This window comes from Hesperophylax consimilis, chromosome 15, assembly GCF_061612785.1.
Source record: "Hesperophylax consimilis isolate HC1 chromosome 15, BYU_Hcon_1.0, whole genome shotgun sequence".
Lineage (NCBI taxonomy): Eukaryota > Metazoa > Arthropoda > Insecta > Trichoptera > Limnephilidae > Hesperophylax > Hesperophylax consimilis.
The window spans coordinates 16446767-16471528 of record NC_142850.1 but is presented as its reverse complement, the minus strand read 5'-3'; the positions used below and the strand labels follow the sequence as shown (position 1 = coordinate 16471528).

Genomic DNA, 24762 nt, shown 5'->3' with positions numbered 1-24762 from the left:
GAATACGGGCAGAGAAGTACAGAGTGTGAGAGCTGGGGATAAAATCATAATAGCATTTTAATTCGGGCACGATTATGAGAATCGTGCCTATACGAGAGGGAACGTTCGGCCACGGCCCGAAGCAAGGGGCCGTGCGCCGTCATGACGTGAGAAATGATCCGCCGTCATAACGTTCCACAGGCGCGATTCTGAGGATCGTGCCTGAACAAAGGAAAGCCGTGGTCACGTTCGATCACGGCCCGAAATTACCGGCCGAGCGGCGGTAAAATGACCGCCTGGGCGCCGCTATCGCGTCACAACACGGCTCTCGATTCCAAAAATCAAAGAGAAAGTGGGACCCGTGTGAGCGTGGTGCCACCGCCGGCGGCCTATAAAACGGGAAAAAGCCCCTCAGAAAGGCAGATAGCCAGAAACCACCACCAGCTCTACAACTCTCTCTCTGCTCTGCCTTCTACCTCGCTCTGACTTCTGCCTCTACTCGCCTTCGTTTCTTCTGCCCCTCGCCTCACCCCGGACTACGGACCTCTCTGCCTCTACGGACCAGACCCGGACTTAGCGACAAGGACGAGAATCAGCATTCGGACCAGCTACAACGGCTACAGAGACGCCCCGCTCTACCCCTCCACGCCGCTGAAGGACGACACCTTCCACCTCCACGGATTGGGATCACCGGCCCATTACAGTCTTGTGTATCACACTTCTGTCTGATACAATATCCATAATAATATGAAAATCACGAAACTCGTTTTCAATCAATTGGATTGATTTTCCAATGCGTTTAACGGAGTGAAAATTTGTCCTTCCTTTTACGTCTGCTATTATATAGAGAGAAAACAACTTAAAACAACATTCTAAAGGATAATAACCATCAGGAAAATTAATGGAATTTTCCTCAATAGTAGCTCTGTGGCAAAATTCATCTCTTTTCCATTTATAATTCAGCTGAAATTTGTTCATTTTCTTTGTTCTTTTGGCAGCCGAAGAAATTTACTTCCAGGACTTGCTGATGGTATAACTGATACTGGTGTCTTAGCCTGGAAGAGATGAATGGAAGCGATGGTATAAATGAAATTGTGTCGGTGGAAAGTCTTTGGCTTGATTTTTGACTCGTCTTGAACTTTATAATATAAAGTTTGATCATCTTGAGCACCATTAGAGTCGGAACTGCTGAGTAGGTGAGGACCAAAGATATTATAATATTCTATTATCTTTTGTGAAGAATTTCCATAAAAAAATAGAGAAGCTAGCAGAAGAGAGAGGTCCATTGAATTCATTTTCATTGACAGCATCGGAAATATCCCCAGTTTCCGATTGAGCATGCACTCTTGATACAAGGGCTAGTATTTTCTCTGTCCGTCCTTATGCTATAATCAGAGGCGGATTTGCAGTCTTGGCCGCCCTAGGCCCCAGACCATGTAGCCGCCCCTTTCTCAGTACCCATCATATTGACCAGGAGTATCCAAACTTTTCAGTAAGTTCCTAGGGTCAAAACCGTTTTAATTTTCCTGCCATTATCATTCATGGTTCATGGGGTGAGATTTGTCCAGGTCTTGGCGGCGGATACGTCTGCCCACCTGCTGCGTGGCGGGCCGGATTGAGAGAGACTGGGTGAGGGAGGCCTTTTGACCTTTCCAGCCGGACTATCTTGACCCATCGCCTTGCACCGCAGTTGGAGGGATGTATTCATACGTATGTCACTCCTGGACACACTAATCCCCAGATTCCTACCCACCCCTCATACATTTTCCTTTCCAGAACTTCCTATACTTCCCTTCCTTAAAAAGACCCTCCACACAGCATCACCTAAGATGACATAGGTCGTGAGGGAAAATATTTTCCTCAAAACCTCCTGTGTGGAATTAATGTAAAAAAATACGCTTGCTAAATTCGCTAGTTCAATTACTGTATAATTGTCGATTGTCGCAGGCCGGATTGAGGACATTGGCGGGCCGTTGTTTGGAGACCCCTGATATAGACTATAGACTACATAATGAATTTACTTTATTGACAACTTTTATCGAAATCTATAATAATAATCTAATATCTAATTTCCGCGTTTTTTTAATTACATCCTGTTGTTTATTATCTTTTTCTTTAGCTCGCTTGCGATACTCACCCCCACTTAACCTTTTCTTTCCATCAATATCTAATTATGCGAAATAACACTTTTTACGTGAGGTATCGTCCACGTCCTGTAAAATATTTTGATTTTTGTTAATATTGCAGTACATACACGTCGCGTCGCGAATACCTTTAAGAAATTAGAAAAACGCTCGTCAACTCGCTGCAATTGCTGTACGCACACTGGCATACTGACCACTGACTGCTGTCGCCTGTCGCGAGCGGGTGCGTATTTCCAATCCCTACGCGGGTTTGTTCCTCTGGAGCGATTTCGGTCGAAAAATGGACAACGGACCACTTTTATTTTTCTGCGATTGATTTCGGTCCAAAAATGGACCACATTTCCTACCATTCGTAAAACATTTATTGTAATTATTAAAAACATTTTCTTGGCCAGCCGTTTATTTTTATTTTTGCTATTGCAAATTGCAATGCTATATCTATTTTGACCATAGAAGTCACAAATCCGAACTCCGTAGGCTACTTTAGAACAATGCTAAAAAGAAATAAAAATCCTTTGCCTCTTAATCCTATTTCTATGTTCCTCCACCCCCCCCCCCCTTTTTCATAGATTTTAACTAAAAATATATATATTTTTTATTTTTTAAAGAAAATACCTTTATAATGTCACACTTTATTATTCACTATCATCAGTGGAAAGTTCATAATTGGCATAAATAACTTCTTATTATTGTATTATTTTATAATCTCCCATTTATTTATTTATTATAGCTTTTGTAAGGTGATTAAGAGCGTGTTCACACAGAGCTATAATATGCGTGGGATGGGGTATTTCGGCATATCGCTCGCCGTACGTTCTAAATTGGAAACTATGGCGAGCGATATGCTGAAATACGCCATCCCACGCATATTATAGCTCTGTGTGTGAACACGCTATTATGCATAACAATACCTAACGCGGTTCAGTCAGTAGCGCAACTGAATCACGGTAAGCTGGGTCCAGACATGTTCTTTTGTCCGTACCGTACCTCCGTTTCGTACCAGCGTCGCGATTCAAAAACTCTGGACGCATCATCTTTTGTCCGTACCGTACCTCCGTTTCGTATCCGCGTCGCGATCAAGAGCATCCATCTTCTTCTTCATATCGTCGACACCGCACTCCATTTCGAAAGACAGTTCCTCCCATGCATCTTGCTTTATATTTTTACTGTAATAATTCCTGTTTCCGGGATCCCACAGAACTTCCCTGGCCCTATATCCATCGATAAGCTTCACAATATTATAGTTATCCCACTGCATTTTTCACGCTGATTCGGGTAGTGACAGAGAACAAAACCAATGCACGCCGCGAATACGTCCAGACTGGCGCAGACCCGTACCGTATCGCCTTTGAACGGGTTGAAAAACCGACTCGCGATGGATCGGAGCGTACCTCTATCCGTATCGAGACGCCGTACCACCGTACCGTACCGAACGGGCGTCCAAACTAGCGTTCTTGATCGCGACGCTGATACGAAACGGAGGTACGGTACGGACAAAAGAACATGTCTGGACCCAGCTGTAGGGATTGGAAATACGCGAGCGGGCGAGCGACGGAGCATGATAGGCGTGGCGAGCGCGGCTGCGGGGCGTGGGGGCGCGCTGTGTCAAATTATCAAATTATGGGTTAATACAAAATGTTATAAATCAAGTAGAAAAGGAAATTAATACATAAATAGTAAAATGAGCTAATAATCATTGATTTGATCGCTATGGAGGATGGATCACAGAGCCGTACAAAAACATTTTTTACATTTTGCCCGTTGCCTCGCCCAAGAGGGTGGGTGTATCACAGTTGCAGCGGGACATATCGCAGATGGGGCCGTCGCTCGCCTTGGGAAAGCTGCATGTTGGGGCGCTCGGCGTGGAGTGTGTGCCCACGAGTGTGTGCCCACGGGGCATTCTGATGATTAATGAGATTTACAGTAAACAATTCAATGCCTTGGTGACTTTTCAAAGTAATGCATTCTCTTATTGACAGTCCTGCACCACTGCAACTGATTTCATTTCGTGTTCCTAATAGAGTCACGCAAAATAAAAAAAATAAAAAATTTTCATTACAAATACCAATATCAATTCGTTTTAATTTCTCTTATACCACGCATACACAGTTAACACGACTTAGGTAACCAATATGCAGAGGTAAAAGATATTTTTATTAGCACCGCAAAACTTTTCACAGTTCTGCTGTGTAATTATTACTATGCGAACCGCTGTAAAGCATAGTAATGAAAATTACACAGCAGAGCTTGTTTGTAAATAAGCTGATTTTTTATAAACTGAATAACAATATTATTGAATATAATAAAAGAAAAAGTTCATTTTTCTATCGATTTCTAATTTCAAGTACATTCAACAATTGAATTTGGGGGCCACCTCTGAGCTGGAGCCCCAAAATACTTTATTAATCTACTTATTGATTATGGAAACACGTAGTACAAGCGGGAAACTGGTGAATATACATAACATTTGGGACGGGTTGTTTCGGAGAATTTGAACAATTCATCAAATTTCAACGTTCATTTTCAAGTTCTGTGAAAGATTTTTCAAGTTCTGTTTTTATTACAGTTTTGTCAAGCAACTAGCCTACAATGATATAATCAGAGATGTGCTTTATTTCAAATAAATCCATTTCAAATGGAAATGCAAAATGCAAAATGGGTATTTTCCATTTTGCATTTTAAATGCTTTTCTCAATGCATTTTCCATTTTAAATGCTTTTTTGCAACATTCTTCCTACTATCTCCACTCATCTTTTTTTCATAAGCCCCAAATATCAGTCGGTCCTCAACCTCGCTATGAGAGATAATTTACATTTGTCAAGTTGCTCCCTGGTAGGAGCCCTGGCAATTTATTGATACCATTACAAACTTGCTTAGTTAATTAACTGCTAAGTTTCTATGTTTTTACGTTGGCAACATTAGTCCCGCGCAAATTTTTTGTGGTTTCATAATCTGTAGTCGTGGTGTTTTTGGTTTACCATCATGTAATATGTTTGTTCTACATTGATATCCATTATTAAATGACAAAATTGTTTAAAAATTCTATAATTATTTTATTGTTTGACCTGAGAAACCATTTTGCATTTTCAATGCATTTTGAAAATAGGTATTTTGCATTTTAAATGCTTTTCTAAAAACCATTTTGCATTTTGCATTTTCAAATGGAAAAATTTTGACCCATTTCCATTTTGCATTTCAAATGGTTTTGGGTACCCATTTTGCACATCTCTGGATATAATAACAGAACTTGAGTAAGTCTTTCACAGAACCCGAAAATGAACGTTGAAATTTGATGAATTGTTCAAATTCTCCGAAACAACCCGTCCTTAGAGTCGATTTTGTGATACAACTTTTTAAATTTGATGTTTCATATTATTTTTTCTGTTGAATTTTTGTTTCCCGCTTGTATTTCGAGTTTACGGGTAGCGTATATTGTGTATTACGAAAAAAATATATCATCAGACAACAAAATTACATCTACATTTTTAGAATAAATATGCGCAGGAATCGCTGGTTTAAATCCTTTGGTACGTGTTGTTACATCCTGTATATGTATATAATAATATTATACAAATATATTATATTTGTTTATATTGTTATCTAGCGGTTTGACGGGACTTTATTGTAATTACGTAATATCAGAAAAAAAGATCTAATGTATTAAAAAAATGTTTGTAAAGGGTGTCCGGGGGTAAAGTGCAGAAATTTCGGGAGGAGATTCTACGTGATGGTAGAAGTAAAAAGATTGATACTTATTAAATTCCTTTTTTTCCATATAAAACTATTTTTCCATAGAAAAATATTATATTTTCTCCATACAAACGATTCAACTTTTTAACCTGAAAACTACTCTAAAACGTAGAAATTTCTAAAAAAGTGTTTCTATCTTTTTTACTTGCACTATAATGTAGAATCATCTCCCGAAGTTTGTGCACTTTACCCGCGGACACCATGTATTTAGTTTCGATAGATACATTTTGTTATCTTAAGAAAAACATTGATATTTTCAATGACTATATAAAATATATTATTGATAATGATATATAGATATAAAAATAACAACAATAACTAATAGTCCCTAATAACGAATAACTTACATTGACCGTCAAACGACCAAAGACATCCTCTATTGTGGTTACTTATGCCAGCAAGGGTAAAGTACAGAAGGCAGCTAATATCCAACTATGCAGGCCATCTCTGTGTTTATACTAACAATAAAGATAAAATGTTATTTCTACACTTGCACACCACAGATTAAATCATTAATAAAAGATACATATTATGAAAAAAGCCCGAGAATCTTGTATACCTTCCTTTTTATCACAAGTTTTCACCTTGGCAGTAAAAATGCAAATAAATATGTATTTTTTTATTAAAGGTAAACTTATGTTTACAAAACAATTATTTTATCTTCTGATATTCTTTTCTTTTCTATTAATAAATATTTATTGTTAGCATGTATTATAAGTTTTAGAAATCATCAGTGTCCTCTTTCTGTGCATTCTTTGGGCAATCCTCTAGCTTGACGCATTCGCCCGTGGTGTAGTCCATGACGTTGGGTTCATCGCAATCACAGCGGGACAGGTCGCAGATGGCCCGCATCTCCTTGGCCACCGGGGAGGTGCACGTTCTCTCCGAGGAGCCGGGTCTGGTGCAGCTGCTCAAGTAGGCGTGGGTGCCTACCGGACACTTATACAAGCCTGGAAGAAAGATCTTCGATGATTTGTGGCAGTGACCAAAGTTAATAGAATATAAGGCAGTGACGGTTCTTCACAGGGAGACAGTCCCGCCAGATATTCCCGATGCTAAAACATAATACAAAAAAACAGTCGATGCTCGAATGAATGAATTCTATGAACGGGATCTGCTCCGCGCCACGTCTTGAAGCTTACTTTAAAAATAGAATTAGCGACCAGCGATCAGCTGCGCGAATCGTCGTCCTTTGATGCCTTTCTGTGCGTAGAACCCTGCAGGTCAAGGACAATCTGAGTTAGATGTCCATGTAGGCATTTGAGTACATTCTTTGCGTTTCTTTCTAGATCGTAATCAATCCTCAAAAAGGCGCATGCACACGTGTATGTGAATTTCAAATACCGCTGGGACTGTCCATAAAATCCTCCCATGCTAAATATCTGTTTTGATAGTTCAATAAAGTTTCGTAGTGTCGGGAGGGAATCGCGCGCATCCAAATTCCGTTATAATCTTGCTAAATATTTATAGAGTTATATTTATTATGCTGTGTTATAAATTGATATGCTTGTAGAAATTTTAATTTATTTTGTGTTTAGACATGTAATTAGTTAGGTGCATGACTTATCGATAAACATTTTATGTTTAGACATGTAATTGGGTGCATGACTTATCCATAAACATTTAAGTTTAATTTTTTATACTCTATTCTCCGGGTAGTGAAATTTCAGTTCAGTACACATAAAATATCTCTGTCCCCACTGAAGAAGTGCTCGAGCTGTCACTCATTTATGGAATTATTAGACCTAAAATATTTCACTTTGAAATTCTACAACTTTCGTCAAATTGTGAGTTGAATCAATAGAATTAATTGGGATTTAAGTTTTGTTTTACTTTTCAAGTTCAATTGTTTTCTGAATTGAGTTTGCACCAATTTTCCGGTAAATGTTGAGCGATGAAGATCCGAATGAAAGCGACATGCAGTTGTGATGGCAAAAAACATGTTATTATTCTATTGACTGAGCGTACCGAAGTTCTATTTTAGCTTGACTGTTTTGCATTTCGTCTGCTTGTAAATATATTTGTAAGTTTCTTTTCAAAATTGTAGTCATTTTAATGGTTCAGTAAAGATACTTTTTATTTGCATATTTCAACGTTATGGTACCTACCCACCTGAAGAAAGTTAGAAAAAAATAATTGTCATTGAGATAGTGACGTTTTTTAGGTTAAATTGTATAATTCCTCATTTGAAATTTTTTTAAATTACATAATATATGTGGTTTATAATTGAGTAGTTTTGGTTTTTATTTATTAAATAAGAGAAAATTAGAAACATACTTTTTAGTACTAATGTCACGCCACAAATTTTAAGAATAACAATAAATATGAAGACTCTTAATGAATGCTTTACTTTGTTACGGATGCATTGCAATCAATGAACCAGTTGCGACCAACCTGAAATTCTCTACAATTGATTTACAAATCAAAGAGAGAAGAAAAACGGACATCCAATGCTTTGTGATATACATTGATGGTTCTGTTATGTGAAAGTCTCCAAATAGCTTTAGATTCCCGAAATACTTATAAGATCATTCATATATATTCAAGAAAAGCAGTTAAGTGAAATGAAAAGGTACTTACAACGGCCCAACTGGTACTTGCAGCCCTTACCATATTGGGGATTGGATATCACAACGACTACGGAAAACATCATTAGGCACAAAGCAATTGCAAACTTCATTTTTGGTTTTGTAAATATGTCTTTTGTTTATTAAACACTACCCACCTGTCAACAATATCTGTCTGAAGACCCAGCTCCTATAGAACTGGTCTTTTATATGGAATAAAAATCAAAAACGGGTTTATTTAGCTGCGAAATAATAAAAATTTAATTTAATTGAGAATATCCAAACAGTCAAGCACACACCGCAGATCATTGTAGATAACCTTGTCACCCATCGGCACATAATATCTATATACATATCTACATATTTATATGTAGGTATAGGTATACGCACACTGACAACAAAATGATCTGTTTTTATTTTTAACGATCAAGACTCGTAATTGAAAATAATTACTATTTTGTGTTATTTAAATTTATTTTATACCTACCTATGTACTGGTCAGCACACCTACAAGATTATTATCTGTGTTTACTTCTTTATGTTGTGTATGTAAGTAAACATGTTTATGTTGTCCGTCTTAATAATAATAATAATTTATTCCAGAATGTATGCAGGGGTAGTGCAATGCAATACATTCCATATTTTGAAATAATGTACATAATTAGAGTAAGAAAAACAATAATACAGAGGCCATTCCGATAGACACAAATAAAACGGAATATAAGTGAAAAAAGAAAAAGATAAACACAAAAAAGTACCCAATTCTGAAAAACTCCTCCCACTATTACCCCTTCCCACTTCTTCCACTGTTCAATTGTAATCTTTATTTAATTTTTTGACTTTAGTATATACTTGCTCCTGATGAGGTGAACTTTGTTCATTAAACAGGTAGAGGTTATATATATTAGAGTGATGTAAACTAAGTTATTTGTGTTTTAATAAAATAAATAATGACATCACAAAGTAATAAGCTTTCAGAGGAAATTTTCTTCGAAAAATTAGTTTCATTAAGTTTAATAAAAACTGTATTTAAAAATTGGGAACACCTACACGTATTGTCAGGGTATTTTAATTACCCAGGAAGGGTGGATGGGAAAAACGAATATTATAATATATTGTTTTTAAGGGTTATCCATTAGGGCACAAATTATTGTGACCACTCCAACTATTGGAGTGCAACAAAAAGGAAAGGACTATCTGTATTGTGTTATTATTGTATGTATATTTTTTATGCTTAATGATTGACGGTGAGCCAGCAGTAGCAGTCGCAGTCGCAGTCGCCAGCAGTCCCGCAGCCAGTGGCGCAGCAGCCACAAGCACCGGCCCCGCAGCCCCACCAGGTGACCGACTCTACCAGTCTGTTGGTCACCAAGGAGTCGCTATCGCCTTCGCACGCGGGCAAGACCATACATATTGGTGTCTGTCTGTTACACTTGTCCCGCATCAGGCGAAGTATTCCTTCATGTTGGAGAGATATTTCTCTACCTGAGGCAGTATGGCTTTTACCCGTGGCTCTATCCTACCGACTCTTGGGTATGCTCGGAAAGAACCATCTACAGGTCAGAAGGGATGTGTAAATTGCTTCACATTTCTTCAGACTGATTTGGGAATGATTTGAGTATCATGGAGGACTATCGTCACCTGTGTATCTTCCAGAATGCGACTATTACATATTGCTCAATAAAATTTAGCCTTCAGGAGGCCCGTTCCCATAGTTCGTATTTTCAAAGTTAATGTAGCTTCCTACATTTGCAGATTCGACCCTACAATAAAACAATTCTTTGGCCTGGTATTTTTATAAACATATTGCCTTGTTTGTATCATTTATGATTTAAGAATTGGTGACATTTTACTGCAAGCGGCGGCAGCTTTCAAATAGAGCTGTTCGCTTTCTATTTTATGATGACCCTAGTTAAACCATTATGCCTAAAAATATTTTCCAATACCTTTCCAACCCCTGTCCCATAGTAATAAAAGCCCCAAATAAAGTTTCATCTCCCTTAAAATAATTCCTTTAAAATATTTGTATTGTTTGAGTCACGTTTGTATCATTAAGAATAGTTAAGTGCATTTTATTTTATGTTAAGAATGTTGTTTGCCAACGAGCGGGTGGAACATCTTTATTTTGGTAAAATGTCCTTCAGAATTTAGTTTAAATACATATACCTCCCAGAAAAAGGACAGTATTGCAGTGTTGCTATAACGGGTAGGTACAGACGTACCTACGCAGTCAGTCGTGAGATAATTACTAGGTTTATGTAAACCTAGGGAAAACTGAAGAATAGAGGAAACTAGACCTTTATTTCTTTCAGTTTAAGTTTTAGCAGAGGAAAATAAGATCCTCTGCAATTATATTGTGAATGAATAAATTTATTTGTCAAGAAGAAGAAGTGTTTTCCTGCATTCCATCTGACGGCGTGTTCTCGTACCACGATAGCAGAAACAACCTGCATAAACTGTTTTATCTACCAGTCTGTAAAGCTAACTTGCTAGTGATCATGCATATAATCGAAACATCAATAAGTATAATTTAAACGGCAAGCTTTGTTGCTACTCGAGTAAAATCTGTTATTTTTTAAATGTTTTTTCTTCTTATGTACTCAAACTAATCAATATTATAATTAAAAATAATCTAAAATTCTAATGAAATAAAACAATGTTTTTTGTTTAAACCACAAAGTATGTTAAACCACAAAGTGATTGCTTTCTACGAAAAAAAAAATCTAAAATTCTATTTTAAATTAATAAAATGATTAAATTGAAAAGATGATCTGTTAAGTACATCGAATATTAATTCTAATGGGTGCGCAAATTATTTAAAAACCAGTTTGTGTTCTCTTTTCTCATATATTATAGATGCGCCTACTTACCATGTATTCTGTAAAAAGTTTGATATCTGGAAAAATATATTGTACTCTACATCAGTGCTCCGCAACCGGTGTGCCGTGAGCGGGACACAGGTGTGCCGCGGTCAAATTCAATGTATTTGACATTTTACAATATTTCATTATGTATTTAATACACAATAACAAAATACTTTTCATAATATTGTCTATTTTTCATTGTCTGCAGATACTGTGAAAAGAGGTATTCACAATATATTAGAAACACTGATTAGAAAACTGTTATTGGCTGAAAAATTTGCACTTAGTTGATAGCTATTGTACTTTTCGTTGACGAGGACTTAAATTAAAGAACATTATTTATTTTGTAAGGATGTTCCAGAGCGAACTACCGGTGAAGAATTTTTTCAAGTAACCGATGATTTCTTCAAAATATATAATATTAAATGGAGCAATTGCATTGCTGTTTGCACGGATGGTGCTGCGGCAATGACGGGTAGTAAAAAGGGTTTTGTCTCTTGTGTAAAACAAAAAAATCCAGCGTTACAATTTACACACTGCTCCATACATCGAGAAGCATTGATGGTCAAAAATTTACCGGAGGAAGTTTTGAACACGATGAATGAATGTATTAAAATCGTAAACATAAAATCAAGAGCCCTAAACTCGCGAATCTTTGGAATACTCTGTGCAGAAATGGGAGCCGAATATGAATCCTTATTGTTTTATACTGAAATTCGTTGGCTATCCCGAGGTAAAGTTTTGGCTAGATTGTTTGAGCTTCGTCACGAGGTGTGTGAGTTTCTTTTAAATCAAAATATGCCCAAACTATATCAGCACCTCGATGATAATTACTGGATAGCCAAACTTGCATACATGGCTGATATATTCGAGCATTTGAATGAACTTAATAACGAATTTTGGCAGAAAGAGTTGCAAAAAGGATGTTTGGAAATGTACCAAAGGATCAATCATAGTACAATTGAAAACAAACAATTAACTGTGTATCTGACCCAAGAACATTTAAGAAATTTGGTCAATATTTTTATTCCATTAATACGGAACAATACGATTGGATTCGAAATCATTTTGCAACCAATGCAATAACTTTTACGGAAGCACTGCCTCTGCAAATTCGAGTGGAATTTACAGATTTAAATAATGACATGACATTAAAACTTCACTTCTCCGAAGATCAAATAGATGTTTTCTGGATTTACGTTAAAAAAGAGTATCCTCACATTTCTGTCAAAGCATTCTTAACGCTACTTCCATTTTCAACGACATATTTATGTGTGCAAAGTTTTTCAACGCTTGTATTAATTGAAAAATGAAAAGCGGTCATGCTTAAAAGGTCTTGACCAAGAACTTCGGGTTGCGCTGTCGAAAATCGAGCCGAATATAAAACTTTTGTGTTCATTGAAACAAGCGCAGGTTAATTTAACAATTAATCGCTCATTAATGTATTATTATTTTATAATCATTATTAAGATTGCGTAAAAATAAATATGTTATATTTATATGTATATATGTATGTATACTTTTAAAATAAAAACAAGAAATTATTGTAAAATTTGTGTATCAATTTAATATCTATTATATTTCAGCTTTTGGTGTGCCGCGGAATTCTAGGAAGAAATTCGGTGTGTCGTAGGTGAGAAAAGGTTGCGGAGCACTGCTCTACATCATGCACTATTATGTAAAATTAAAAATCATAAATAATTAAAATATTGTTATATTATGTTAAAATCTTTATTAAAATGAAATTTACTATAACAATTATTTTATAAATCAAGTTTTAAACGAAATCAATATATAGGTATTACAATAAGCGCATTATCGGTCGGCATAAAAACATATTATGATTAATCTAAAACTTGCTTAGAATTATTATTGGTCATAAAATATTGATTAAATAGGTACCTACTAAACATAAAAAGGTTTAATAAGAAAAAGCTTTAGGGTAGTTATTTAGGACAATCTTGTGGCTGAACGCATTTTCCCGTGGCCTCGTTCAGCAGGGTGGGCGTGTCACAGTCGCAGCGGGACATGTCGCAGATGGGGCCCAGATCGCGCACCTCGGGGGCGCTGCATGTCGGGGCGCTCGGTGTGACCCCCCCGCAGCTGCTGACGAACGAGTGGGTGCCCACGGGGCATTCTGATGAACCTGTGAAAATGAAATTCACAGTAAACAATTTAATGCCTAGGTGATTTCGTTTTTCTTTTAAAAATCATTCATTCCCTTATTGACAGTCCTGCACCACTGCAACTTATTTCATTTCATGTTTCAAATAGTCCGCAAAAAAAAAAATAAACTGCAAAAACCAATACCAATTCGTTTATAAACTAGACAAAACTTCCGCGAGCCGAACTACGAACTAAGGGAAAAGAACGAAGCAACCGCAATTCGTGCATGTGTTTCATAAATTGCCAAAAGTGCATTGCCGTCTTGAAAAACGATCGGTTGTCGTAGCTTTGCATTTTGAATGTTTCTTGGAAAATAAAATTTATAATAATTCTGGTGAATTTACATGACATTTAAAAGGAAGCTACAATCCAAAAATGTGTATATTCTTGGTATACTTTATATTTTAGGTAGGAGGCATTACAATCGCTTGACAAACAGAGTCTAGAAACGTACGATTTCAAGCCCAAAACTGGTTTTTATTTATTTTATAAATAATTTTATAATTTCACTCAATTCTTTTAAATAAACTTACTCGTCTTGGAATACACGGTGATTTATTTAGATGGATTAAGTCATACATTAGTAATCGTAGTCAAGTTATCTCAATAAATGGTGTCTTATCCAAAATAATAAACGCAACCTCGGGCGTTCCTCAGGGTTCCCATCTTGGTCCGCTTTTCTTTAATATATACTTAAACGACATAGGCTCATGTTTCCAACACTCAAAATTTTTAATGTTTGCAGATGACATGAAAATTTATAAAACGGTCATCTCTCTATCGGACTGTAGAGAGCTACAAAGTGACTTATATAGGCTCTGCAACTACTGCACAGCTAATTATTTGGACCTCAATGTTTCAAAATGCCACACTATGTCCTTCACCAGAAACAAGCATATAATTAACTTTCCCTATTCACTCCGCGATGAACCCGTGATCTCAAAAACCGAATGTAAGGACCTTGGAGTCTACGTAGATAGTAAGCTTATATTTAATACGCACTTTTCTTCAATCACTGCTAGATCTTACAAAATGTTAGGTTTCATACTGCGTCTGAGTAAATTATTTAAAAATCCACGTACGCTAGTAATGCTTTATTCCTCACTAGTCAGAAGTACACTGGAATATGCATCGCCTGTCTGGAATCCCAAATACACTTACTATGTCAATAATATAGAGCGCATACAAAATAAATTTATTAAGTACCTAGGTTTTTTTTTTTTTTTGTATTAGGCAATTCACCCTAAAGAGAGTGCTTTGTGCCGATTGGGTTAAGATATATGGTTAAACTGATGTGAATTATCTATAAGGGGACTGGACATATCATATATTAAAGTCATTCAAATCTATAAACTTATAAAGAATAGAATATACGCGAGAGTTGTTGAGAGACAGCAAATATGGAATACTAAGGGGAGACTGGTGGGTGATTTTAATAAGCAATCGATACATGCCCTTGAAAGAAGAATGGTTTTTACAATTGAAGAAGACATGGTCAAGAGTCTCATCCACACCACACTGGCATAATGAACTTTCGAGTACCCGAATTTTAAACAAATGAGTTGCAATAGAGCAGTGGCCAATTCTCATTCTCGAGATACAGGAAATAAATCTTTTGGACTTTTTTATTCCGTGGAACCAGGGTTTACTTGGAATATGATTTTGTATTCCAGCATAGAAAGATCCAGTTTGAGTTTTCGTGACTGTCCAATTTTCTTCCCAGGAACGAGACATGTTGGATTTAAGAATAGAGAAGACGTCAGAGACAGGAATTTTAAAATCTAAAGGAATAGAACCAGATACAGTTCCAAGTTTAGCGAGAGAATCAGCTTGCTCGTTACCCTCAATTCCTAGATGGCCAGGCACCCAAACCAGTATTGTCTCAAACATAGATTCGTTTAAAGAATCGAGGATGTTTTTAATATTACAAATAACATAGTCTTCTGGACTTCGAACGATATTAGAGGAAATTTTTAATACTGCACTTAGAGAGTCAGTACACAGTAAGGCTCGACGAATATTGAGGAGTTGGATTTGAATTAAAGCTTGTTCAATTGCGAAGCATTCTGCAGTAAATATGGAAATTTCTTTAGGCAATTTATAAGACAGATTAACATTGAATTCAGGAATATATACCGATGCGCCACATTCTTTGTGGTCGGATTTGGAACCATCTGTGTATATGAGGGAAAATCCAGGAAACTTTGAAAATATAAAGTTTTTAAAATGTTCTTCAACATTTTGAAAGTTATTAGCTGATGATAAAATGTTCGTCCGGAAGTCAGAAATTATTACGTTTGGGATAAAATTAATAGCATTAAACGGGGTACTGTAAATAGGAAGGATTGGATCATCTTGTAGATTTTGAAGGTTAGAAGACAGAGATCTAAATGATAGAAAACTTTTTAGTAAGAGAGGGAACCGATCTCTATCTATTACCCTCCTTCTGTTATTCAAAATACTGAACAAACGATCGAGACTCTGTTCCAATGAGTGACGCGATAAAGATAACGCTTTGAAGATATATCTATCCGCGAGGTATTTATTGTCTTCTCAAAAATAAGGGAGGATCTACACATTCTATCTGAAGAGCATTAAGAGTGGGTTATAGGGCAGAATGGTGATTTGCTGGAAAACGGCTCTCTAAAACGGCTTAATACTACCTTTCGTATGTCATTCTCAGACTTCATATTCTTTGTTACCAATTAATGGACTATTATTTTTCAGTCTGCCTATTTTTTTTTGTAGTTGTTGTAGGCATTCGACCATAAAAAAATAAAAACATTGATACACCATACAACCCACTTTTAAAACTTGGATGTATGATTATCGCGTTAATAACGGCTTTACACTATATTTTTAATTTAAAATATGTATATAATACACACATCTGTAGAAGTACGGCCTCTAATTATCGTTATGCTATCTGTGGATATTAACAATTAAATAAATACTTCATCTTGCACCAAATTTTCAACGCATTTCACAGTTTTTTACTTATTCCGGGATGGAAGCCCCCGGTGATGGCGGTGAAGCTATAGGCTCCCTGTTTTACGGCGTATATATTTCGAAAATGCCATCAAGATGTTTCATTAATGGGTCTAAAAGTAGAATACCGACTCACTTAAAGAATTGCAATAATCTTATGAAGCTACAAAAACAGTAAATACTCACAAATTCTCTTTTTTCATGTAAATTTGACGTATTGTATTTTTTCAAGTGTCATATTTTTTAAAAGTTGTAAAATTCAACATTTAACATGCGTTCCTTTTCCTAACGGTTAGCACTAACGTCATGTTGTTTACTGGCGGCATCTTTATGCAAGTGTGTGTGAGAGAATTCATTGTCTTTACGCGCTCTGACTAAGTGGGAGAGTGAACGTTTTTTCATAGGGCACGTTTGGTAATTGAACCAAAAATTACCAATATTATTTTTCTCTTTGTAGATCAATATTATGATTTATCCATGGCAGCCGGAAAAAATACTCCAAACAAGGTATGCTTCAAGTAACGAATAAATGAAAAAAGATTATTGTTTAGTTGTACTAAATGACACAGAATAATTTAACAAATATATAAATAAAAAAATAAAATTTCTTTTATTTCTCGAGGTCAATTTATTAATGATGTTATTAATATGTATAGATATTCTATCAAATATAAAATTAAGAAATTTACCAAATAAATCCACCTTCGATTTTCTCGAAAACGAAAGCTCAAATAAAAAAAGTCATAACCCAAAATTGACAATAAATGAATAACTGCTTTGATAATTTTATAGAGAAACTGACCAGGACGCGATTTTCGTAAATTTACTCAACATGTGAGAACTTTGGGCGGTTGGTTCGATTCAAGACCTCTGTGCGTTACCTCAGAATGATTACAACCCAAGGGCTTATAACTTGTAAACATAAAGAAATATAAACCTTAATGTTGCAGGTTTCAAAACTATCCGTTTTTAGCTTATGACCTATAAAGGGTTTTACCGTTTATACCACGAGTTTCCGAACACCGTGTAAAACAAACTATATGTATCGGAAATGTTCCTCAACACTAATGACAACAGCAAGTGAATGATGAAACATTTATGAAAAATGTCAAATTAAATGCTTTACCAAAATAGTAGGTTCTGCAAATAAGTCATACTTTTTTACTAAGTTGTTTGTTTTACTTAATATTTCACATTCATATTATACGTTCATTGCTTTGCGACAAACGCACATGTGATGTTATATTTTAACAAGTTCATTAATGTACAACTACCGCCCTCTAGTGACATAAAAATGAAGACATTTTGACAGTTTGCGAAATTTCGCTATCATATAACAAGCGCTTAATTGGAGAAGATTGCATTGCCCCAATAATCATTCTGAGCCCTTTTGATTGGATTCTTTCAAGTTTCTTATCCAGATATTTAGGAAGTGGGTCGAAAAGAAATGTGCCATAATCCAAGTGGCTTCGAACGAGGGAATTATACATTAGTTTAAGAGTAGTAGGATGGGATCCCCACCATACTCTGGAAACAGCTCGCATCATATTAAGCCCCTTTTCACACTTAGCAGAAACGTTCTGAATATGCGGGAGCCAGGAAAGCTTATGGTCCAAAAGCAGGCCAAGAAATTTTATTTGCTTAACGATTTGAAGGGGGAAATTATCAAAAGAGACTGTAAAGTGAGGCAGTTTTCTTTTGCGAGTAAAAGCCACTACCTTGGTTTTAGAGGTAGCTAAATTCATTCCATTTGTCAACATCCAAACTTTAATATTATGTAAGGCCAAATTTAATTCCTTCGCAGCATGTGATAAATTTTTGTGAGATAAATATATGAGAAAATCGTCCGCAAAATAAAGTCGCTTAATAGACGAAGGGATTACAATGTCTAAATCACTAATATAAATATTAAATAATAATGGACTGATTACAGACCCCTGGGGTAGCCCTTTCCAAAGTTTGCGCTTCAATATGTTTGAGGAAGAGTGGATAATAATGGATCTGTCTGTTAGCAAGTTGATAATAAATTGAACTAATTTTATAGGGATTTTTATTTTAATTAATTTTTCCTTCAAAACATCAATTAATACATCGTCGTAAGCTGAAGAAAGATCTAGAAATGTGGCCAATGTAGAAGAGTTAAGGGATTGAGAAATGCGGATATCTGTTGTTAACAAACTTAAATTATCCATAGTAGATTTCTTTTTCCGAAAGCCGTATTGATTAGGAGGGATAATACTGTGATTTTCAACAAACCATTCTAATCTGTTCTTTATCAAATGTTCCACTACTTTAATTAAACACGACGAAAGAGCAATAGGACGATAGGATAAGACTTCGGACGGATTTTTCCCTGGTTTTAAAACCGGGAGGATTTTTTGAACTTTCCAGACATCCGGAATAAATCCTGTTTCAAACATGTTATTAATTAAGGATAAGAAATATTCAACCGACATGTCGGAGAATGCTTTAAAGAAGCTATATAATATTCCATCAGGACCCGGAGAAGAGTCAGAAAGAGATTTAATTACTCGTTTTAGTTCACTAACTAAGAAAGGAGAGTCTAGCCAGTTAGAGTGAGATGGATATGAAATAAAAGAGGGCATTTCTTCACATCTGGCAACTGAAGGAGGGGCAATCTTATCAGCAAAACCTATAGTAATTTCCTCCGGAATATGTTTGGTACGCTCCGGAGCATATGACGAACCGAATTTTTTTAAATTAGTCCAAACAGATGACTGGGGAGTTTCGGGAGACAAGTTTTCACAAAATTTTCGCCATCCAGACCGCTTTTTATTTTTCAAAATACGTTTAGTTTCTGATTGGACGCGTTTCACTGATAAGAAATTTTCAAAAGACATGCATTTGCGGTAAATGGAAACTGCTTCTTTTCTAGAGTTAACAGCACGAGTGCATTCTTCGTCCCACCACGGAGTCGAATGTTTAGTTTTAATGTTAACTTTACGCTTTGGAATGGATTTTTCTGCTGCTTTTATAACTATACTAGGAAATAATTCACATTGTGTTCTGATGTTCCCAAGAGAAGATTTTACAGAGTGAACAAGAGAGTCTAATACAGAAGAAAAAAATCTCCAGTTCGCATCTTTCGTTTTAAATTTAAAATTATTGTTAATTGTAAAGGAATGCGAGGTGGTTAGATAGTGAAAGAGGATTATAATAGGGAAATGATCACTGGAAAGGGGGTCTTTAAGTATGTTCCAAGAACATTTACGTATCACCGAAGATGAACAGAGAGATAAATCAACAACACTTTTCCTTTGTTGAGGGGGGGTGAATCGGGTTGGAGATCCGTCGTTTAAAATACATAAATTATGGGAATCAATAAAATCTAAAAGATTACGGCCAGAACGATTCGTTAATTCACTACCCCAAGAGGTAGAATGAGCGTTAAAGTCGCCCAGTAACATATACGGGGGACGGATCTGAGACATAAATGATGACCATTCGTTTTCATCAAAAATAGTGGAGGGAGAGACATATATTGATAGTATTGTAATATCACATACAACAGCTGCTACTATCTGAAAATTGTTAGAGAGAGTATGAAACATGATTGGTTTGAAAGGGATAGAGTCATGGATGATTAAGGCAGCGCCACCTTTACCATCCAGTCTATCATGTCTAAGACAATTATATCCCGAAATCTTAAATAGATACGAGGGTTTAAACCACGTTTCAGAAATAGCGGCAACTGAAATTTCATGTTCATCGAGTAATTTTACAAGTTCAAATTTATTACAGATTAGACTTCTGATATTCCACTGAAGAATTCTGTTCAGTTTCGGAGACATTAGGAAGACAGGATAATAAAGATTTAATGCAATCGGCAGCGTTGGACGGTATATTATTGTTGTTTGAAAGAATAGAAATTAAGAGGGTAATTAAAGTCTGAATGAAAGCAGAATTTTCATTCACCACTTTCCCTAAATTAGGGGAAGATTGGGAACTATTTAAAGCACTCCCATTGAGTGTCTGAGATTTATAATTCCCATTTGGGTTAAACAAAATATCATTATGTTGATTTTTATCAATAGAAGCAATAAATTTTGGTTTTGGTTTTAGTGGTATAAAAATTGTTTCCCTGTGAGAAGATGATGGAGTAGATTTAGAGTAAGATAGATTGCAAGGAATTGTGGTAGATGTTACCTCTGCAAACGATTTTATTGCAGGTGGGAATAATTTTGATGCCTGGAAATAGGAAATGTTGTCTGAAGCCATTGATTGTTTAATATTCCTTTGTCTGGTCAATTCTGGACAGGCCACACTAACCGCTGTATGATTTCCCTTGCAGTTAATGCAACGTGGATCATTCGATGATTTTTGGCAAAGATCAAAGGGGTGGTCCTCTCCGCAATGAAAACAACGTGGAGGGGAACGACATATGGGTTTAGAGTGTCCGAAACGGCAGCAGTTAAAACACTGTATCGTCGGGAATTTATATACTTCCACAGGGAGTGCGTTGTAATAAATAAATACCCGAGATAGCAAAGTTTGGCCTTCAAAAGTAATAACAACCGATTGTGAGGGTTTCCATGTAGTGGTTCCATTAGATGTATCTTTGTAATTTAATCTACGTGCTTTTAAAACCTTAGGGGTCACTTGAGAATCATTAAGTGCATCAACAATTTCAGATTCTGAGAGATCGGTTGGTATACCTCTCACTCGGCCCATTCTAGTAAGGTTGTAAGTTGGAATATAAGCTTTAAATTTGTGGTGTGAAAGCGTATGAATTTTTTGGATAAATTCATTTGCAAAGTTTGCGGATTTAAATTCTAGGGATAACTTATAGCGGCCTTCCGGCTTAATAGATCCGTTAACTATGCCAAGGTTATTGTTTTTTGAACTAAAAATGAATTTCCCGAAATCCAGAGGATGAATAATTTTTCCTTGTTCAGTACTTTGGACATTGACAATGAATGGAGCCGAGGAGGATGGGGAATAACTTAGTTCAGTATTTTTAGATTCTGATAATATGGTATCCTTACGAATTTCCTTAGGGTTTGAGGTTTCATCGGATTGCGAAGGTTTAATTTTGGGTGGTACATTAAGACAGAGCGATGGTCTTCGTTTTCTGGAAGGGAGTATTATAGAAACATCCGATTCATACTCATCTCCAATATTAAATATGGACTCGGGGTCAGGAGGTCGATCTTCATCTTCCTCCATATTTATAAATTAATTAACAAAAAAAAACAATAATACAGTCTATTTGATTGACTGTACACACGAATTTATCAAAACCTAAATATAACAAACAAATAATAGAAAACAAAAATGTAACAATAATTTCTTATCTGTACGAAGTCCGCGACAGCAGGTAGGCAATTCGTCAAACACAGAGCACGACTATCCACTACCGTAGTTCGATGACTAATCAAGTACCTAGGTTATAAATACAACAATAATTATATCTGCACTCTCCAATCCCTGAAATCCAGGCGAACGGTAGCTGACATGACATTTCTCCATAAAATAATACACAACGAAATAGACTGCTCAGAACTTCTATCTCAAATAAATTTTAACACCCCATCTAAAAGAACTCGACACACCAACCTTTTTTACACAACTAGTAATAATACAAACGCTGCAGCCAATTCCCCTATTTCTCGTATCCTTCAAACATTCAACTCAATTCAAACAAGCACAAGTACCGATATATTTTTTGATTCTCTCCCTCTATTTAAGAAAAACTTTTTTAGCACACTAAATTCGCCAACATAACACATACAACCACACACAGACACACACGCACACGTACACACACACAAACACTCACACACACCTCTCTCGTTCCCCAGCACACTAATTAACTTAACTTAAAAATGTAACTTAACCGTAAATGTATAATATACCTCCTATGTATATATGTCAGCGACATGTCATTGGTACCAATTATTATACTAACTTTTATAACTTTGCAACTATTGTCATATATGTAATTATGTACTGTTTGTTTCTGCAATAAACAAAAAAAAATAAAAAAAAAAATAAATAAGAAAGAAAAAATTGAAACTGTCACAGATAATCTTAGCTATAATACTGTATTTTTTAAAGTTGTTTTCTTTAGGTTTTCATACATTTCTATTGAAAAAAAAAATTTTTTTAGTAGTTTATATTTATATTTTTTATTGAGTATTTACTTATTTTATTTGTATTCTACTTTAGCGAAACGATAGAAAAACCTTCAATTTATCTAAATCATATTTTTTAGTATTTATTATGTACACCAATTCGTTATAAAGATTAATCAAAATAGTGATTTAGCATTAAGCTTCGCCTTAAGTCGATTTCGTGATGCGATTTTTTTTATCTGTTAAACTGTTTAACGGGACTTTATTGTAATTACATAACATCAATAACCAAAAAATCCACTCTATTAAAAACATGTTTGTATAAGATGTCAGTGTATAAAGTGCAGAAACTACGGGAGGTGATTTTACATGATGGTAGAAGTAAAAAAGAAGGAACTTTTTACGAAATTCCGTTGTTTTATACCATGTACAAAATATTTTTCCTTAAAAGAATATTATTTTCTTCATACAAACAATTCAACTTTTGTACCCGAAAACTACCAAAGTTGAAATTTCGAATAAAGTTATGTATCTTTTTTACTTGTACTATCGTGTAGAATCACCCCCTGTAGTTTATGCACTTTAAATCATCAAAATGATAATTCATCACATCTTTAAAAAGTTATATAAAGTCATGGAAAGTGATGAAACAAAAACTTTATTAACTGTGTTTAGTAGGTTAGGTTAGGTTAGGTTAGGTTTAAATTATTTTTTTTTAATGACTTTATATCACTTTTTAAAAGTGTGTTGAATTGTCACTGTGTTGAGTTATCATGGAACCATTTAGTATAGATAGATATATTACGTTATCTTAAGATGAACATTGATATTTTAAATGATTATATTATATAGAAAAATAATAATAACAATGACTGATAGTACCTAATAACTAATAACAACTTACATTCTCCGTTATATGACCAAAGACATCCTCTATTGTGGTTTCTTATACCGCCAGCAAAGGCAAGGCACAAGCAGGCAGCTAATATCAAGAAACTGTACTTCGACATTGTGCAACGCTAATTTACTCAAACGATTAGTTATTCAAATGATATCTCCGCAATTGATTCGGTGATGTATCGAGGACGAGTATCGACTAACTTGTGACTAAAAAAATAATGATCCACGAACTGCGTCTCTTATCGTTTGTTTTTGAATTTGTGGCTTTGAATATGTATTTAAAAAATCTCAGAGATGTTCAATTAAAATTATTATATAAAAAAAAACAATTATTTTTATTTATTTGTAAAATACATAATAATACATTAAAACATTTATTTATAAATGATACATTAAATCACCATACTGGGAGACGGCCTGTTTCATGGTGACCAATAGAATATAGTTATGTGAGGTCTAGTGTGAACATATGAACTAAATGATGACCGGATAAATCATCACATCTTTAAAAAGTTATATAAAGCCATGGAAAGTGATGAAACAAAACCATTATTAACTGGGTCAATTGGGTTAGGTTAGGTTAATTTTTTTTTCATCGTTTCTAATGACTTTATATCAATTTTTAAAAGTGTGTTGAATTGTCAATGTGTTGAGTTATCATGGAACCGAACTAAATATATACACGTGTTGAAAATAGAAAGGATTACAGTAGAAAATTAATAACGGAAATAGAAAATATAAAATAAAAAACAGAAAGGCGAAAATAATTAAAAAAAAAACAAAGAAGAATAAGACATGCTATTATAAAATATAAACCAGAAAAGCGAAAAAAAAGAAGAATAAGACATGCTATTATAAAATATAAAACAGAAAAACGAAAAAAAGAAGAATAAGACATTAATATTTGTATGTAAGTAAGTATGTCTATTATGGCGGAAAATCTCTGTGCCGAATCAGCAAAATCACCAGAATGCTGGCATCATGCAATTAAAACAGATTTTCTATTTCTAAGTAACTTCTACAATCTACAGGACTTTGATATTGAAAAAAATAAAGACCCTTTTTTATTGTTCAACTACCGCAGACCCGTGAGAAATCACGGAATTTAAAATAAAAAAAGAGTGTTTTAAAAATTTCACCTAAAAACATTATTGCCACTGCCGAGAATCAAACCCCGATCAACTGCTTGGAAGGAAACTATGTTGACCGATACAGTACTAATAATTGTAAGAGCGGCGGCATAAATTCATTATATGTAATTTATGAAACGGCGCTACACAAACATACAAATCATCTGGATATTATTGAT

General features: G+C 35.2%; 2 protein-coding genes across 2 annotated transcripts; both read right to left on the bottom strand.

The window, feature by feature from the left end:
• Window positions 1-6569: 6569 nt before the first annotated feature.
• Window positions 6570-8639, bottom strand: LOC149417373 (uncharacterized). Its single transcript, XM_089639996.1, has 2 exons — window positions 8454-8639; window positions 6570-6823 (listed from the first exon to the last, which is right to left on the bottom strand). Exons 1-2 carry the CDS (start codon window positions 8551-8553, stop codon window positions 6594-6596), a joined length of 330 nt encoding a protein of 109 aa, XP_089496122.1. The 5' UTR covers window positions 8554-8639; the 3' UTR covers window positions 6570-6593.
• Window positions 8640-13035: 4396 nt separating this feature from the next.
• Window positions 13036-23668, bottom strand: LOC149417372 (uncharacterized). Its single transcript, XM_089639994.1, has 2 exons — window positions 23458-23668; window positions 13036-13450 (listed from the first exon to the last, which is right to left on the bottom strand). Exons 1-2 carry the CDS (start codon window positions 23561-23563, stop codon window positions 13251-13253), a joined length of 306 nt encoding a protein of 101 aa, XP_089496120.1. The 5' UTR covers window positions 23564-23668; the 3' UTR covers window positions 13036-13250.
• Window positions 23669-24762: the final 1094 nt, after the last annotated feature.

What these genes read in the sequence shown, in the direction of transcription:
- LOC149417373 (XM_089639996.1), bottom strand. Translation starts at nt 8,553, where the DNA reads ATGAAGTTTGCAATTGCTTTGTGCCTAATGATGTTTTCCGTAGTCGTT. An exon ending in CAAGTACCAGTTGGGCCGTT is followed by an intron (nt 6,824 to 8,453) that starts GTAAGTACCTTT and finishes TCTTTCTTCCAG; the next exon opens with GCTTGTATAAGTGTCCGGTA.
- LOC149417372 (XM_089639994.1), bottom strand. Translation starts at nt 23,563, where the DNA reads ATGTCGAAGTACAGTTTCTTGATATTAGCTGCCTGCTTGTGCCTTGCC. An exon ending in TTGGTCATATAACGGAGAAT is followed by an intron (nt 13,451 to 23,457) that starts GTAAGTTGTTAT and finishes TCATTTTCACAG; the next exon opens with GTTCATCAGAATGCCCCGTG.